This window comes from Rattus norvegicus, chromosome 18, assembly GCF_036323735.1.
Source record: "Rattus norvegicus strain BN/NHsdMcwi chromosome 18, GRCr8, whole genome shotgun sequence".
Taxonomy (NCBI): domain Eukaryota; kingdom Metazoa; phylum Chordata; class Mammalia; order Rodentia; family Muridae; genus Rattus; species Rattus norvegicus.
Window position 1 is genome coordinate 49,189,858 of NC_086036.1, and position 18,162 is coordinate 49,208,019.

General features: G+C 43.0%; 1 protein-coding gene across 2 annotated transcripts in view; it reads left to right on the forward strand.

Annotated features, from left to right (window-relative positions):
* Nucleotides 1–16,906, forward strand: part of Prdm6 (PR/SET domain 6) — a 104,474-nt gene extending 87,568 nt beyond the window's left edge. The window contains exons 7-9 of one of the 2 annotated variants that reach the window (XM_008772189.3): nucleotides 8,918–9,094; nucleotides 13,009–13,184; nucleotides 15,981–16,906. In XM_008772189.3, the coding sequence (XP_008770411.1) occupies nucleotides 8,918–9,094; nucleotides 13,009–13,156 (325 nt within the window). In that variant the 3' untranslated portion in view covers nucleotides 13,157–13,184; nucleotides 15,981–16,906. The remainder of the gene's footprint in view (nucleotides 1–8,917; nucleotides 9,095–13,008; nucleotides 13,185–15,980) is intronic. The other variant, XM_008772191.3, reaches the window with a different exon arrangement.
* The last annotated feature ends 1,256 nt before the right edge of the window (nucleotides 16,907–18,162 follow it).

Sequence of the window (18,162 nt, forward strand, 5' to 3'; positions counted from 1 at the left end):
TTTTATCTCTCCTTCATGTCCTGTGAGAACTTGATTAAAACCAAAATATCCAAGAAAAGCCTAGGGAAAAAAATCACTTTGAATATAAAAGTCAAAACCAATTTTTTTGGAGCTAGGATTAGATATCTGGAAGTAAGATTCCTGAAGTGTTTTCTTTTTTTTTTTTTTTTTTTTTTTTGTTCTTTTTTTCGGAGCTGGGGACCGAACCCAGGGCCTTGCGCCTCCTAGGCAAGCGCTCTACCACTGAGCTAAATCCCCAACCCCCTGAAGTGTTTTCTTAATCGTGCCACTGATGAACCATAATGTAGTAAGACTCTGTCTCCTAAGACAGACACTGAGCTCTCCCCTCTCGGCTCCGTACCACACAGCAGCATGCTTACCACACAAAGGATAAGGGAAAGAGATGTAGGAGGGATGGGGACACTCTAATGTCACTCTCAGGGTATGTATACACATCTGCATCTGCACACATTTTATTTGTGTCATTCTAGAAACTGCTTGCTTAGCCTCAAGCATTACCGTAACTAATCAATATGGGCTCTAGGTGTGCACCCACAGACTGTGCTATGGAGGTGAAACATAAAAGCCAATACATGATTTTTATTTTCCCTGCAGAAAGGCTTTTCTTAAAAGTTTGCAGGCATGTATGTATAGCCCCATGATGCTGTCTTTCTTAGCTTTCCCTTCATTTTAAGACATGTTTAAAACCCTCTTGTAAAAACTGAGTTCACATGTATGGGTGTGTTATTTGCAAATTGTAGTCATAGTAACCAATCATGCACAGGAAAATTAAAAATAGGTCACAGTTTCTGGATTTTTGAGTGTCATATGATTTCATGTTCAATAGCACAAAGGAAATGAAGATATTTTATGGTAAGTAAACACTAAAACGGCCTGTTCTGTCTGACCCAAGTTTTGCCCAGAAAATTGCATGTCATGGATTAAGTCTCTTGAAAGTTTGTCCTGTAAAATACATTCAGCACCACGATTTAAGACATCTAGATAATTAGCTTACATGAACAAAATACCTCCAAGGGAGATTGTTAAGGTTAATGATGATTGTAGGCAAATTTAGTGTGATTGGTAAATCCCTTCGTGGTTTGAGCCCCTTCTGTACTAAATTCTGATAGGTTCATGAGCTGAAGTAATAGGTGTTTATGATGAAGGATACTGATCAGGGTGAGGTCATATTACTTAGGGAGCGGGTTTCGGATTCTTCCCTAAGCTTTGTTGGTGAAGACAGGAGAGGTAGTTGACATCACTCATTAATAAACTAAAGAGTCAGGACTTGAAGAAAGCCAGACTCCTTAAAGGGATGTAATACAATACAATGTTTCTTAGTAACAATGACGAGACAGTTGAATTACATCATCAATTTCAGATTTTTGAAGAGGAAATAGAGATGCCTAGTCACTTTGATCTATTAATTTTATTCTAGATGAATGATTTCTTTTTACCCTATATGAACTTAACTCTTTTCTGTCTGAGAACATGAGATGGGCTCTTTATAGCAGAAAGTGTGGAGATAGGGAGATGCTCTCCATATCCAAACCACACAAGGGAAAGCTAGCTAGGAGAACTCCACACATGGCATGATCCAAACGTGACAGTCGTTCGTGATGGTTGCTAAACTTGGAAACTCATCCATTCTATCCGTGGAAGCGCACCTCTGCTAAATAGGACATGATCTTTGGTGACTAGCTTCATAGTTGGATATTTGTGTTTCAGAGTTTGTGTCCATTCATCCATCGCCAGGTGTCCCTCATACCTGTGTAGCACCCCTAAAAAATATAAAAATCTACACTCAAATTCCTTACAGAAAATGGTGTGGACTTTGCATTCTCTTGTATGCTTTAAATTATCTTTAAATCACTTATAAAATACCCTAGAGAGTTGTAAATACCATGTGAATAACTTTTATTCTGTATTGTTTAGAACCACTGACAAGAAAGATCTGCACATTCTGTGTAGGCACACTTTCTTTCTTCCTTTCTTTCTTTCTTTCTTTCTTTCTTTCTTTCTTTCTTTCTTTCTTTCTTTCTTTTTTTCCCCCCCGGAGCTGGGGACTGAACCCAGGGCCTTGCGCTTCCTAGGCAAGCGCTCTACCACTGAGCTAAATCCCCAACCCCCCCTTTTTTTTAGTAGTTTTCTTCCTCTAATTGGTTGAATCTGTTAATTAGAGATCTACATCTAAGGGGTTGGGGGAACAACTGAACAGTAGAACAGTTTAACAGAAGCTATTTCTCCGTTCATGGAAAACTCGTAGGAAACTCTCACCAGAGAGACCAGAGGACAAAGTCAGAAGGTAAACGAATTTGGAACAGACCCCTAAATCAAAAGTCTAAAAGGTTTTGTAGTCTACAGAGGATCTGCCTACATTTGAATTTTCATCAAGGAGAAAGTATGTTTGATATCTGTGATCCTCTTCGTGTGAGGTGCGATTCAGAAGTATAAAGGAGAGATCCACAGATGCCCTGTGTGTGGCAGCATCATCACCTCTGACTTACACACCATGAATGCAGGAGGAAAATGAGTTTGATCTGGCCAAAGAAGAATCAAAACAAAAGATAGATTCATGAAGGTCCACTCTTTGTTGCTGTCTCTGTCTCTGTTTCTGTCTCTCTATTTCTCTCTGTTTCTCTCTGTCTGTCTCTGTCTCTGTCTCTCTCTGTCTCTCTCTGTCTCTCTCTGTCTCTCTCTGTCTCTCTCTCTCTCTCTCTCTCTCTCTCTCTCTCTCTCTCTCTCTCTCTCTCTCTCTCTCAGTTTTGTTCTGTTGCTAACAAGCCAACAAATCCTCAGCTCCTCCTTTTCTCAGGCTACCAACTCTTCTCTGGGTGACCCAAAAGAAGTTGTTGGAATGTTGACCAATCGAGGTTCTGTTTACAGAGATGATAAGCATTTGCATTTCTATATAAACTGAATGTCTGAGCCATGGCAACTTGACTTTGGCTGGGACCAGGAGGTAGATAATCTCTTCTCTCTTCTGGGATTTTGCTGCAGAAACATTCCATAGGGTCCAGAGAGAGAGGGACTCCAAGAATTGGTGAGCAAAGCTTTTGATCACAGTTGATTATTTTCTGAATGATTTTGTCTTCATAAAACATGTATATATAATATTTATCTCTATTTTATACCACTTTTCTCCCCCTCCTCCCGTTCTTGGATTGTTTGTGCCACTGGGAGAAAGTTCGCCTTTAGCGCCCAGGCACACCATCAGCTGTTTACTATTGCATTTAAGTGTCACTGATTATAATTGGATAGAACAGTGCTAATTGGAAAATGGGTTTCAAAGGCTCCGTCTGGTGGGAGGAGGCTAGAGGTCACTGTCGGGGTGTCTTAAAAGGTGTCTTGTTGCATTCTCTGCCTCTTGCCATGAAAGTGCAAAGGTTATCTTCATTCTCCTTTACAGTGTTCTGTGGACTCTTGGGTTGAACACTAATAATACTTTCGAGACTCTTCTTACATTGAGGTAACCTCTTCCTCCACATAGCGAGCAGTGACTTAAGTAGGGCCCCTCGGAAGTCTCGCATGACTTGGGCTTCCTGTCATGGAGCAAGGAGAGGGTGTAGCCCCAAGTGAACGACTTTCATCCTGGAGGTATTCATGCTATAAAAGGAAAAACCAAAGGACGATTAATAATTTTAAACCAAGCTACACTTAATTTCATTAAACGTTTTGGCCTTTCCCTATGTATACCAAACCGATTACAGACTCAGAGCAAATGAATCGCACATTTCAATGGTGTAATCTTTGGCAGAGGAGTTACTAGCGACAGAGAATGTCAGGGGACTGAACGGAAAGGTCTCATTGCTTTCGTTCTGCTTAAAAGAATCTACCAGCAATGATTTGCGCTAAGTCCGTCTGCCCACACTCTGTCTGCTTCGTGGTTATTTTGTAAATGTGCATGTAGCACTCTATAGTTTTTCATGGAGCTTGGGTTTTCCTGGGTTGGAACTAGCCACATGAAGCTATTTCAGTGTTGATTACTGTAAATCAAGCAAAGGAACACTTCAGTTTCTCGGTTACACCGATCCATTCTCAGATGCTCAGATGCTCTTTGTAGCCCCATATCAGACTGTGCAGCTCTTAACAGTCTCCACTTTCCTGCTTTAGATCCCAAGCAGCCAACCAGCTGTGCACTGTGAGATGCTATTTCTTTACATTCGCCTTGAAAATGGTGGGAGTCTATATGCGCAGGATGCGATAAGAGAACCCAGTGCTTTTGAAATGCTTCCCAATTACAGTGAAGTAAGATCCTGGCCCAGTGGAGCTCAACACTTGCCGATGTCTGTATATGCTTTTCTGGTGTGACACATCAAACAGAGATGCAATTTTAGAGTTCAGATAGATTCCTTTCAAAAGTTTGATCACTTTCACCTTATCTTCTTGCCAGACTTTGGAAAATTAAAGGGGGTGTTGGGGTGTGTGTAGTAAAATTCTCGGCGTACTAATGTAAGGACCTGAGTGCTAATGTAAGGACCTGAGTCCCGTCGTGAGCGTCCATCTGAAAAGCCAGGCATGGTGGTACACACTAATTTCTTAGTGCTGGGGAGGCAAAGACCAAAGGATCCTGGGAACCCACAGACCAGCCAGCCACATCTAGTCAGTGAGTCTTGGGAACAGGCTGTCTCAAAAGAGATGGATGGTTCCTGAAGAACGACACCACATATACACACACATACACAGAACTCCCCACCCAGGTGTAAGCGAAATGTTGGCCACATGTACACACATACACACATATACACTCCCCACCCCACCCCACCCCAAGTGTAATTGAAATGTTGGTAATGGCAGCTCACTCTGTGTTCTGAAATTCCTGTAGTTATTTGAGAGATAGGATGTGCTGTAGAAATATGTACCCATATTCTAAATTCCTGTGACCGGCTGTCGAAAAAGAAATTGTAATTTCCCAAGATACTTTCTAGGCATCCTTTGTACTCATTTCTGCTCTTACTGTATTCCTAAGTCTGCCCTCGAATCCTTAACTACAGCCAAGTCATTCGCTCTCATGCTGAAGTCGTACCCTGCTGCTGACTGATCTTCTCAGCCATGGTGGCTGGGGAAATGGCTCAGTGAATGAGAATACTTGTTCTTCCAGAGGACTCCAAATCCCATATTGGATAGTTCACAACTGACTGTAACTCCAGTTACAGTTAAACAGCAAGCAAACCTGGGACCGTTTGTTTTTGTTGTTGTTTGTTTAGTTTTTTAAAAGACAGTGTCTCACTAAGTTGACCAGGCTGGTCAACTTGCAGATCTTGAATTTAAAACCTATATCAGTCTACCAAAAGTTGTCAGCCTGGAATGCCGGTTGTGGCTTCTTTTGCTCATGTGAAAAAAAAGAAACTCTGAGAGTAGAAGAACATAAAGTTTCAAAGCACACCATCTACTAACTCTCTCTGCACCTTTGTAGATCCTTCCCCTACACACACACACACACACACACACACACACACACACACTTTGGATATCCTAGAACTCACCATATAGGACAGGTAGGCTCAGAATTCACAGAGCTGTGCCTGCCTCTGTCTCTCACTGAAGGTGCAGGCCACCACTCCCAGCGTCTTTGGTATTGTCTGTCTTTATTTGAAACAAAATCTTGCTGTGTAGCCCAAGCATGGTATTTTCACTTACGATGTCTACATTTTCCATATATTTCTACACGGAAAGAGACTGTTATAGTAACAAGGACTCACTTAAGTGATTTCTCCAGATCCTCAAAAGAACCAAGCTGGGCCAAGATGAGTGTCAGCAGACTCAGAAATGACTGCACGGTACCTAAAAATGAAAGGCTATAACTGCTTTGTGAAATTCAATAAAGCAAGGTTTGTACCTATATTCTGATATAGGATTTTCTTGTTATTCAGCATTCTCCAGTTTTGACCGAAGCACTAAGATTGTCTGTCTTTAAGAGTATATGGGGGTCAGAGAACAGGGACAGGGAGAGAGAGAAGGTGCATGATGGGCAGGGAGCTAGCTGTGACCATCATGCAAGGTGGCATCATACTGGAAATGCTATGATTGGCAAGCCTCTTTGGGGAACATTGGATGTTTTCCCCAAAGCAGGAGAAAGATATGATATGTGAAAACAGAGTCCAGGGAAGCTGAATGACCATCCCATAGCTGAGTAGAACCTGAGGCTAGGCAGACATTCCTCTCTATTCCAGGCACTTCTCTTTCACCAAGCTGTGTTCCACATAGTCTTAAAAACTGTCCCATAGTAGCTGGTGAAATGGCTCAGCGGTTGAGAGTCCTTGCTCATTGACAGATCCCCAAATTTGGTTCCCAGCACCCATGTTGGACAGTTCACAACTGACTGTAACCCCAACTCCAAGGTATTTGATGGCAGCCACAGGTACTCGTGTATACACGCATACATGCACAAATGTATGCACATACATGCGCACATGCACACACACACACTTACACAAACACCTCTTTTTTTTTCTTTTTTCTTTTCTTTTCTTTTTTTTTTTTTTTTGGAGCTGGGGACCGAACCCAGGGCCTTGCACTTGCTAGGCAAGCGCTCTACCACTGAGCTAAATCCCCAACCCCACACAAACACCTCTTAAGTGATAACTTTTAAAGCCTTTTCCACAGACTCCCTAGCAAGTGCTCTCTGGCTGGTCCTAGGCAGAAATGATGTTCTAAGGTTTTGCCCCCTTTCCCTTGATGACAGAATTCTACATCAGCCTTTCACATCTTCTCTGTGAATCTTGGCCACTGTCACTATTAGCATAAAAAGGATGGATTGACTTCTGACTGCAGGGAATAAATCACCCCAACTTTTGACAGAAGAGTTAGAAAAAAAAAAGGAAAAGATGAATTGGTTTTATTTAGTGGCTTATTGTTTATAGTGATAGCTATTAAAATAGATAACCAGAGGCTAATAAATGTTAATGGTCCCTTCACTATTAGAAAAATCAATTGTCAGTGAATATAGCATATATTAATACATTATTTTGTTTATGATCCTCAATAGCATGTAAAAAAATTTCATCCCCAGAGAACTATTTTCTGAGAACTCTTTTTAAGGTCAACATTTACTGCCAAGAATAGATTTGCCAGGAGGATATTTTTCTCGGCAGGCAATTTTAATGGCTTTCAAGACGTTATTTTATAATTATAATAAAATGCATGTGTAATTTGTCAAGATTGATAAACTTCTTCCCAAGGACTCTTATGTATTTCTTTGGAACCTGTTTGAGAGCATTAGATAGATTTCTAAATGTAAGTAATTAAAATTGTATAGTATTGAGTTATTGACCAAGGCTGGACTATTAATCAAGCTAAAAAATTCTACAATCAGTGCTCAGCGTGCTGAAGCCTGGTAAAATAATAGTATTTGTGTTCAGTGAGGCAAGTAGCCACAATTAAGCACTTCGGGTGACAAATGAGAGGGTACACTTTGTTTTGCACTTAATTGAATGGTTGTACAGGCTCGGTCACCATTGTCTCCCAGCCCTTCAGTTTGGTGTCTGGTCATTGGCGCTTCTGTATTTGTTAAAGGCAGAGCAATTAAGTCTGCTTCACCATTGGCTTTCCAAATGCAGCCAACGTCTGGGCTGCACACCAGGCTCAGTGAGTGCGGTGAAGATCCTTCAAGGCAGACTACTAATTTCCTGAACAAAAGAAAAATTTGATAAACAAATTAGAGAGGCCTATCAAGGGATGATTTGAAATAGCCTCAAATAGGGACAGGTCCTCGGGTTTCCTCTCACTCACTGGATTCTGCTTGAGTAAGCAGAATAACTTCTGGAGAGAAGACAGAATTTGAATCTATTTTATGAAAACTCGAAATTGAGCTGCGAAGACTGTGCTCTGATAATCCTGCTAATTATGAGGTATTCGTCACAACTTCCTCCCACTGGCATTTGCATCATGGTCGCCTCCCTGCAAGCACAGTGACATTTGTCACTTCTTGCTGCCATAAATCATTCCTTGCAACCAGATTCAGCAGGGGAGGTGAGATTCAAGAAAAAGACACAGGGAGCTGGAGGGGTGACTCAGTGGCTAAGGTCTGCTGCTTTTGCAGAGGACCCGGGTTTGGCTCTCAGAACCCACATGGCAGCTCACAGCCATCTGTAATTCCAGTGCCAGGAGATCTAACACCCTCTTCTGGCAGCAGGTGCACGTGTGCACATATGTACATGCAGACACTCAACACACACACACTAAAAAAGGAGAAGGAGAACAGGACTCAGTAGATAAATATTTAGGGTGGGTGAGAAGTCAGGATTTCTTTTTTAAAGAGAGACACACATCTGGTACAGGTCTGGGATCATCTTGGGCAGATCGGAAGGCAGTTTAATATTTATGGAAGCGTGCGTACAACTTGGACTCTTGCCCACTTATTTCCCTGACACTTGAAGTAAGGTTCAAACGCCCTCTGATGACCTCAGCATCAATGGCTTATATCCTTTGAGGACATTTTGTCCTCAGTTGTCTGTGCCAAAACTGTGACAATAGCAATTGCTTCCCCTGTCCCACTCAGAGGATTACTGTAAAGATTAAAGTAGGTAATTGGTTTTAAAGCACTTTGAAAAGTAAAGGATACCAGGGAACCATAAAAGACAATTATGTATTTTCTGTTGTACTTTTTGGCTTAATTACTCCCGTGCTTACATCTGTAAAGCTTACAGAAATATGCCGGGTTTTGCCAGTGGAGAGATCAAGACCATCAACTATCTGCTCTTGACATAGTATGATTAATACAGATAATGCTTATCTGTGAGTGGATGTGTCTCAGCAGCTCTGCGAATTTTGTTCCTGTGACAAGTAGCAGAGCTCAGCAGCCAGTGTTCTAAGCCTGTCTTTAAAGAGTATTGAATGTCACCAGCATCACGGCCTCTTTCCCCTCCGTGCTGCCTGACTTAGGAAGCCATGACCAGACACTCTCTATTTGTTTCAGACCCTACCAGTGTGGCCACTGCTCGCAGTCCTTTTCCCAGCCATCAGAACTGAGGAACCACGTAGTCACTCACTCCAGTGACCGGCCTTTCAAGTGTGGCTACTGTGGCCGTGCCTTTGCTGGGGCCACCACCCTCAACAACCACATCCGGACCCACACTGGAGAAAAGCCCTTCAAGTAAGTCATGGCTAGTTGTCCATCCTTTTTTTCTTACCTTTCTTGGAAGATGGCAGACACTTGCCCTGCTCAGCCTGGCTGTAAGGGGTTCTCCTGGGTTTCTCAGCTGACATTTGGAAGTGAAGTCAGGGAAGCTGCACTGGTCCTGTGTCAAGGTTTGCAGTTTCAGACATGAGATACCCTCTGGTGCCTCTTCTTTCAACAGTAAAGCAAGAAGGCCTGAGTGGCCAACTTCAGTAGTCTCTCTAAGTCTCTCTAATTCCCGTGGGTCTGTGCCTCTGACTTCCAGTCCATCAGCAGGCTCCCACAACCATGAGGAGAATGGTCACCGTTTAGGATGGTTGAATACTCCTCTTGTAGGATGTCAACCCCTCAGGAAACTAATGACTGTTTCTTGTCATTTAGTAGAGTGTGAACCTATCATAGCAGACAACTCATGGTGCTTTAGCCTAAACTTTGGAGCTTAATGTCATCGATTGGTGAAAATTATGACAAAAACAAAGCGCATATTGACGTTTTTATTATCCAGAGAATGTGGGTAAGGGCATTTGAGCAAGATTGTGTTTCAACATATAATCCTTTCATCAAAGCAGCCGGCATTTGAACTACACAAAATGGCCCATCCATCTATCCATCCATCCATCCATCCATCCATTTATACAATCAAAATAAATTCTGAGTTTTCCATTGGTCATCCTACTAGGCACAAGAGATATGAAGGTGAATGAGACTCCGCCCCTTTCCATCTTTACTTTGAAGACCTCACATTCTAAAGGGAAGCCCAATCAATCAATCAATCAATTAATCAATGTCATACCATAGGATGAAAAGTATGACAAGATGTGTATATACAATGTTGAGGAGTATCAGGGAAATGGAATCATCAGCTCTGTGTGGGATACAGTGCTTAACATGTGTACTAAAGGATCATCAGGAGTTTGCCAGTTATTTCCTGGAGTTCAAGCCACACATTAGGCTAGTGGTCTCAGGATAGTTGGACCAATGAACTCTTTTCTCTTAGCGCTTTTACATTTCTATTCATTTTCTGTACTTGCTTTCCTTACTTGTGAAAGAAAATTTAAAAACGCAGATGGCCAGCCATATTTACCTTCTGTAGGACATGCTCAAGCAGGACAGGAAGTGATTCTGGCAGTAAGAGGCCAAGAAGTTTCTCATTCTGTGCTCATCCCGAGGCCAGGTACAGCTCATGGTAACAGTGTATTGTTGGTCCTGTCACAAGGATCTGCCTGCCTCACTGCTCTGTCAACCGAGGGAGGGGTTCATAAAAGCCTGTTGACTTTTACCTCTGTCATCCTTTTTAAAAAGTATTAATTAATTGATTAATTATTTTTGTATGCATCTGCCTATATGTGGGCATATCCATGTCATGGTGTATGTGCAGAAAACCAACTTGTAGGAGTTGGCTCACTCCTTCCTTCTGCCATGTGGGTCCTGAGGATCAAACTCAAGCTGTCAAGCTTGGTGGCAAGTGCCTTTACCTGCTGAGCCATCTTTCCAGTCACTCACTCCATCATTGTCACCTGTGTTCCTGAATGGTTTGATTTGCTATCCTAATAGTAAAAAAACAGTGATGAGTTTTTTGTCTGTGTACTTGCTTACTGTATAAAGTCTTCTGGCTAAGTGGTACAGGACGGTGCCTAAAATAATCAAGCATATCAACCAAGCTCTGTCCCTGGAGGAGGATGCAATAGTCCAAAGAGGCCATGTTTCTCTAGTCCAGAGAGGGGCTAGTTGGCTTGTCCCCATCTTAAAAATTCCCTGCCTTGGGTGTTTGTGGCCTGCCTGATGGATGTTGTCATCAGGCCCAATTCTCAAGGGCTCACAGGTAACCAGATAGGAGATAAGAGATAACTGTGCCACTTTGAGAGAATTTGGGAGGACTGAGGACCGACCCCATTGGTCTCTTATATTAGAGAAGGTAGCCGAATGGATTCAGTGCCAGGAATCAGATTGATTTTTATCTTGTTGCAGTGTAAATAGATTTTGGTAATTAATTGAAGCAGTTTGAGGGTCAAGATGGGAAATAGATTTCTATTAATGTTAAGGTGTTACTTATGTGTAACCTCGTTGACTCCACTCAATTTTTTTCCTTTAACATCCTGTTTTTGTCATGTTTCCAATAGAGTTGCCATCTTAATTTTAATTCATCAGAGTAATATTTGAAGTGCTTTAGTAATTGTCTTTCCCCTCCTTTCCAACACTATCGTCCTTTTGTTCATGCCTGCTCTCAATCTGGGAATAACAACTGAACAAAGGTCTCAAAGCGGACGGGTTGTTGATAACATTCTATCTGGCTGTTATAGTCTGGTTTCTTCTTGCTTTTGGCAAAATAGCCATGTGTTATTTCAGGCATTTAAAATGACCAAATATATGTGCCCAGAGGAGAGCTGAGTGCACGCTTTGCTCTGAAAGTGCAAGGTTTAAACATCTCCTGGGAACTGGAAAGCCATACCCTTTAGTGTATACATGATCGTTCAGGGTTGCAGTGCTGCAAAGGAGTTTGAGAATCTTCTAACCCAGCCCCTGGATATCCAACCCCTGGACCTCTGTAAATATTATGAAGATATCCTTTTACAAGCTTATAAAACAAACATTTAAAAAAACTTCTTCTGTTGCAGATTAGTCAATAAAAATGGTTTCACCACCACAGTTAATTTTACTGCTCCAACTAATGGGCATTGGCTTAAACAATGTTGCAGAGGCCGAAAAGAATCTTGTAAAGGGGCACAGCCTAAACTGTAAGCCCAAGACAGCGTCCACATAGATGACCCAGTGGCTTCATCCCCAACTCGTCCCCTTAATCTGAGAGGTCATCTCCAGGATAAACAGAGACCAAGTCTGCTGGTCAAGAAAAGTCATTTCATTGTACTTAGTTAGCTCTGCTGCTCAAGACTTAGCTAGAGGGACAGGGAAACCATTGGCCTCCCAAGGGGGCCAGACAAGTGATAGCACAGAGCTAGGATTCCTGCAGGTTTTGCCTCACATCTGATTACCTGGACTCTCCCCGGAAGAACCTATGTCCTAAATTCTAGGTAGACCCTGAGCCTATTAAGAGCTAACCTAGGGGGTTGGGCATTTAGCTCAGTGGTAGAGCGCTTGCCTAGCAAGCGCAAGGCCCTGGGTTCGGTCCCCAGCTCCGAAAAAAAGAAAAAAAGAAAAAAAAAAAGAGCTAACCTAGGCTGAAGACTTGACATTTCTAAGTTAAAGCTTCCCCATAAGAAAACAAACAAGCAAAGGACTGGATCGAAGGCTTTAGCGTTTAGTTTGCTATGTGAAACTGAAGCCTCGGGACACAAGGAACAAAAGCTCATTTCAGGAACCGGCAATGGTTAGGCGCTGTACTGCAGTGCAGGTAGTTGGTAGAGGGGTTAGAGGGCTCTCAGTGAGGACTCCTTTCTCCTGCTCTTGTGCTAAATGAGCTCTCCCAAGATTTCGGGTAGAGGATGTATTTGACCTGGGAAGCTCCACAAGTAGGCCAGGACTTGCTCTAGGAGACTCCAGTGTTTTTAAGAAGCAAGGGAAAAATAGTCACCATGATGTTTTAGCCTCCAGTAAAAAGGAGTATTTCTCAGAGGGGAAAAAGCAAAGAAACAAAAGAGAATTCTAAAGTACACTCACTCTTTAAGCAAGACATAGACAAAAATCAAAGCAACTCTGGAAATACACATTAAACGTTTACCAAGTACAAAGTCCTGGGCAGTTTGATCCAGTTCAAGTATTTTTATGGCACGCAGCAGATGTGCAGAAAGATTCTTGCAGGTTTTCTGTGTAGTGAGACTTTACATCATTGTGGTGTTTCAATTCAGACGGTCCAGTCAACCGCCACGGTTACAAAAGAAGGATATCAAACTGCCAAGGGAAATCAAGGCTAATTCAGACTCTCATACCTGTAGGAAGTTGGGGACTTTCTGTTTGCTGAAGCGTTTGGAAGACTTTCCACATGTATGTGTCCGTGATGTTCCCTTCAAGGCTGTGACATCAGTGCCCGTGCCAAGGGAAGGCACAAGATTGCAATTCAGGGTTAAATGGCAGCTCAGCTGAAGCCCTCCTCTGACCTCCCAGAACCAAGGTACTTGACGGAGTAGGTCTTTCTATTGAATTCCATGAAGCTGTGAAAATAATTTACAGAGATTTCTCATCTAGAGTTTAGGACAATGGATATAAAACTCGAACCCCAGTCTTATTTTTTAAAAAGATATTCTTACAGTTATATGTCTTTAATTCCCTCACTATATAAATCCACATTCCCAAACCACATAGATATTATGTCTAATAATCCATATTTCCCAAGGAGATGGAGTTCCCCAGGGTAGGATCTAAATTTAAATAATTTCTCCACATCCGCATGTTATTTTCTTCTGTTTGGTGACTAGACATGATCTTTGCCTGCAAAGGAGTGGTCTTCTTTTGAACCCCATAGCTTGGGGGAATTTGTTGATGTTTATAACAGATTGCTCTATGCACAGAAATCTCACTAGCCGTTTAAGCAAACCCCTCTTGCTGTCTTCATCCTGCATGGACATTTGAGAACCACGTAGAGATCTAGACTTCAGCCTTTTGGAAAGCACCAGGCTTCTAGTGCATGAATTCTTCACATTTTAATATACAGGATGAGAAGGGCGAAGGCACAGCCAGGCAAATTATCGTTCTTCACAATTGTTCAAACCATTTTTGCTCTCCTTGAAATTGATCCTACAGCTTCAAAATTAAAAAAAAAAGAAATATAATAATTTGAAAGTTTGTCAAGCAGTGAAAGGTAGTATATTTTAACACACTAATCCAGTAACTAATCAGTTTTCTAATAAACAATCAGCAGTTCGCTAGTGTGTCATCTGCACTCCAGGACCTCTGGAGAGAGGATGAGCTGCCCGCAGACGTTAATGAATACACCGAAAATCACTAGGTGATCAATACTTCTGAGTTATTTTCATTGAGCTGATAGGTCTGATACATTAAAGCTGACATTATACATTTGTCAAGATCACCGTGCAGTTTTTTAACAGTGGAGCAGGCTGCTAAAAATATTCCCTGAAAGACAATCAAAGAAACACAACTTCTTCATCCTGACACACTCGGCTGGCACAGGAGCCTGGGAACTTGAAAGCGGAGGCCCTCAACCTATGGGTTGCATGCGACCCTTTGGCAAACCTCTGTCTCCGAAAAACATTTACATCACGATTCTTATCAGAAGCAGAATTGTAGATAGGAAAACAGAATTATACTATATTATAGGTATAGTAGCAAGGAAAATAATTTTATGGTTGGGGTCACCATGGCATGAGAAACTGTATTAAAGAGTCATAGCATTAGGAAGGTTGAGAACTATTGCTTTAAATCACGTAGCCAAACTCCGGCCTCCTGGCAGTTTCAGGCACTTGAGAATCTCTAAACTGGATGGATGTGTTCTATTTCTCTAGCTAATTCTGTACACGATCTACTAAAGAGGAGAGAAACAGGAGTGCTCCCCAGAAAACAGGCTGCGTGGCTTCCTCCTCTGTGGCAGGACAGTAGGCTTTCTGCAGGTTGCTTGTGCCCATGCTCCAATAGTGCAGGGTCCTGAGAGCCGTCGAGGTTTAGACAAAGGTTGTTTGGGCTCCTCTTCAGTGCTCTTCCCTTCAGAGGTTGGAGGAAGTAATAGAAAAAGGATCGCCAGGGCGACTGTCCAGTCTGATCTTGCTTGAGGTAGCCCCGACAAGTAAGATGGTGATGGGGGAGTCACTGTATAATCTAGGTTGCTGCCATGGTGTGTGTGTGTGTGTGTGTGTGTGTGTGTGTGTGTCTGTATGTCTGTGTGTCTGTGTGTGTGTGTGTGTGTGTGTGTGTGTCTGTATGTCTGTGTGTCTGTGTGTCTGTGTGTCCGTGAGTGTGCTTGTGCACATATTAGGTATGGCAACCACAGAAACATTGGAGCCTCCACAAGATTGTGTGTGCATGTTATATTTTTAGTAGATTAAGTAACTAGGATGCTAGAGTGTGGGCTTTGTGGAAGACAGGAATTGACCCAGGTTCTCTGGATCACAGTCCTTTTAGCACAGGAGAGACACTTGAAGCGAAATGTCTGATTTCTCCTTTCAGATACGTGGGCCCACGTGTATATTGTATACTGTACTTCCTATAGGGTTGAGCCCCTTCAACCACCCCAGTTCCCTGATTCCCAGATTTTTCTGAGTCATCCCATTTTCACCAAAGCAAACTCTAGTCTTAGAAATTATTTTAACCCTGACTTTGCTTGGGCTGTGACATTGTAATTAGTGTTAGCAAAAAAACAAAAACAAAAACAAAAAAAAAACAGTCGCCTATACCTAATTCTCCCACCCCGCCCCCCCACTTCTACCCCCACCTTCGTCTTCTACCCCTAACCCCCATAGCCCTTGAAAACGAAGGCATTGCTTCCACGAGTTTCCAAATTTTGCAATGATTAGCTTTCTGGCTGTTGTGGCTGAGGGGAGCAGAATTCTGGGTTTTAAATTAGCGGCAGGTGAAATTCTATTTGTCATCCATTTTACTGCGGGGTTACGGAGCAGAAAACTGCAGACAAGCTGGCTGCTTTGATGGCTCCCTCCTAAAAATCTCTTTTTGTTCTTTATCTATCTGAACTGACAGTGATCAGAGCTGCAGCAGGACAGGGCTCTCTGGAGAAATCACCTTCCCCCGGCCTATTGACAGGTCCCTCTGTTCCACATCAGACAGGCTTTGTCCTATCCCAGGAATCCAGGCCTTGGAAGGAGCCACCAATTAAACCTCTTGAGCCAGTAAAATCTGAAGCCGCTTTGGAGTGTCTGCTCTGATTAGTCAGGATGAGAGGAAGCCTATCACCCAGAAGGCCCCGCACCCTGGTCTCAATTTTCTCTCTTGCCTCCACCAGGTGCGAGAGGTGCGAGCGGAGCTTCACCCAGGCCACGCAGCTGAGTCGGCACCAGCGCATGCCCAATGAGTGTAAGCCGATAACCGAGAGCCCGGAATCAATCGAAGTGGATTAACTGATTGACTGGCTGGAATTAAACAGCAAGGAAAGTCATGATTAAATGTCACGGACACTTAAGCAAAACCAAAGATTTCCTCTGAACAACTTTCAATCAGTCCCAGAAAACCAAAAGCAGTAATAAAATAAGTAAGATGTTAAGAGATATTGATCCTGGCGTGGAAGTCAGACCAGGCAAGAGATTATTTATTTATGACTAGGGATGAGACAGATTTCCGTGGACAGCTCACCTGGGATGGCTAGTGTTTCCAGTCCCAACCGTGTGTTCGCTTTGTTTCTAAGAAACTTTTTAAAAAATAACTGTTATTTAATACCAAAGGGAGGATTCCTCTGCCCACAGTTGTGAGTAAGAACGCACAGGGACTTGGGACTTGGTTCTCGTCGCACCTTTTTTTCTAGTAGCATGTTTCAAGGGGACCCGTTCTATGGCCTTCCTCCTGTCTAGGCCTGGCTTGCCCGGTGTTGGTTACCCCAGCAAGGAAGGCTGAGACCCAAGCAAGAACCTGCAGCCTCAGAGGCAGCCCAGTTCCATAGTTTCCTTCCTGATGCACTTTCACATGACTCCTCCCACCCCACAGCCTGGAACTGATGCTGGAAAAGGAAGAAAATGGTTTCGGATGCAAAACTCAAAGGATGAACGTGGAGGACTTGCTTTGTCCTGTCTGGATTTCAAACACATTTAAAGTGTACCGAGCTTCATAATCCAATATACTGTTCCGAAGCAGCTAGCTGAGAAAACGTTGGTTTCAATAACATTTTAGCTTAAGAAAAATGAAAACAGAAATAAAGTTCTTTGGTCTGAGGCTGAATCTAAGGTGTTAGACCTCGAGTGATTCCATTGTCTGCGTTTCTGGGCAAGGGTGGGATGTGTGTGTAATCAAGTCTCCGCCCGCTGGCAGATTCATTGCGGGCAACGGCCTCTTCCTCACACAGGGAAGCCCTGGATGCTCCTTCACTCCCCACTAAGTGTGGCAGAATTGTTGCCAAAGAAATGAGGAGGAGAATCAGCCAGACAGGAAAACATTGTGAGAAGGTAGCCTAGAAAAGGGAGGGTTGACCCAGACTGCCAGGAGTAACTTCTGTTATCAATAGGGATCACCTTTTCCTCTCTTGAGATTGATTAACCAAAAGCAAAGGGATCCTGTATACACTTGGGGTGTTCTTTGAGTACTTGGCATAGAGCTTAACTTTCATTGGCCTTGTTGTAGCTCAGTGTAGTTGGATGGAGGTCTAGGAACTGACCTGGCATTGGGAAACTGTGAGGGTGAATATGGATTTTGGTCTATTAGCTCCCAGGAGAAACTCGGAGCCTGAGTCTATCTCCACACCCAGTTTTCATAAACAGCCCATAATAGCAACTCTGTGACATTTCTCGCCAGCTGGCGGCTAAGCACAGCCTTTGAAGTGGTGCTTTGTTTTTGAGCTTGCTCATTGTCTTCCTGAACACACACACATACACACACACACACACACACACACACACACACACACACACACACACACAGAGAGAGAGAGAGAGAGAGAGAGAGAGAGAGAGAGAGAGAACTAATTTCATTTGGTCCTCCCGAAAGTTCTCTTTTCTCGCCTTCTAAGAACTTGTCTTGATTTTATTTTATGTGTATTTTCTGCGTGTGTGCGTGTGCACCATGTGTGTGCGGTGCCTACAGAAGGCAGGAGAGGGCGTCGGATTCTCTGGACTAGAGTTACAGGTTGTGAGCCACCACGTGGGAGTTGGGAACGGAGCCTGGGTCCTCTACAAGTACAGCAAGTGCTGTTAGCTTCTGAGCCATCTATTTTAACCTCTTCAATTTCACCTCTTCTCTATGCCTTAGCATGCAATTGCTTCGTTTAGAATAGTGTAAAACAGAGTCTCATTTACTGGTATGTAGCTGTAACAATGGCAAGGATTGTGGTCACAAAGATAAACTTGGTTAATTTTGGCCTCCTTTTCCCACCTCACTTCATTCACTGGGAATCTTCTCCCAGTTTTTGTCGCCTCTCTGTCATGGCAGTCCTCTGGTGTGTGGGCGTGCCTTTCGTGTTCACAGTTCCCTCCTGTAAGGGA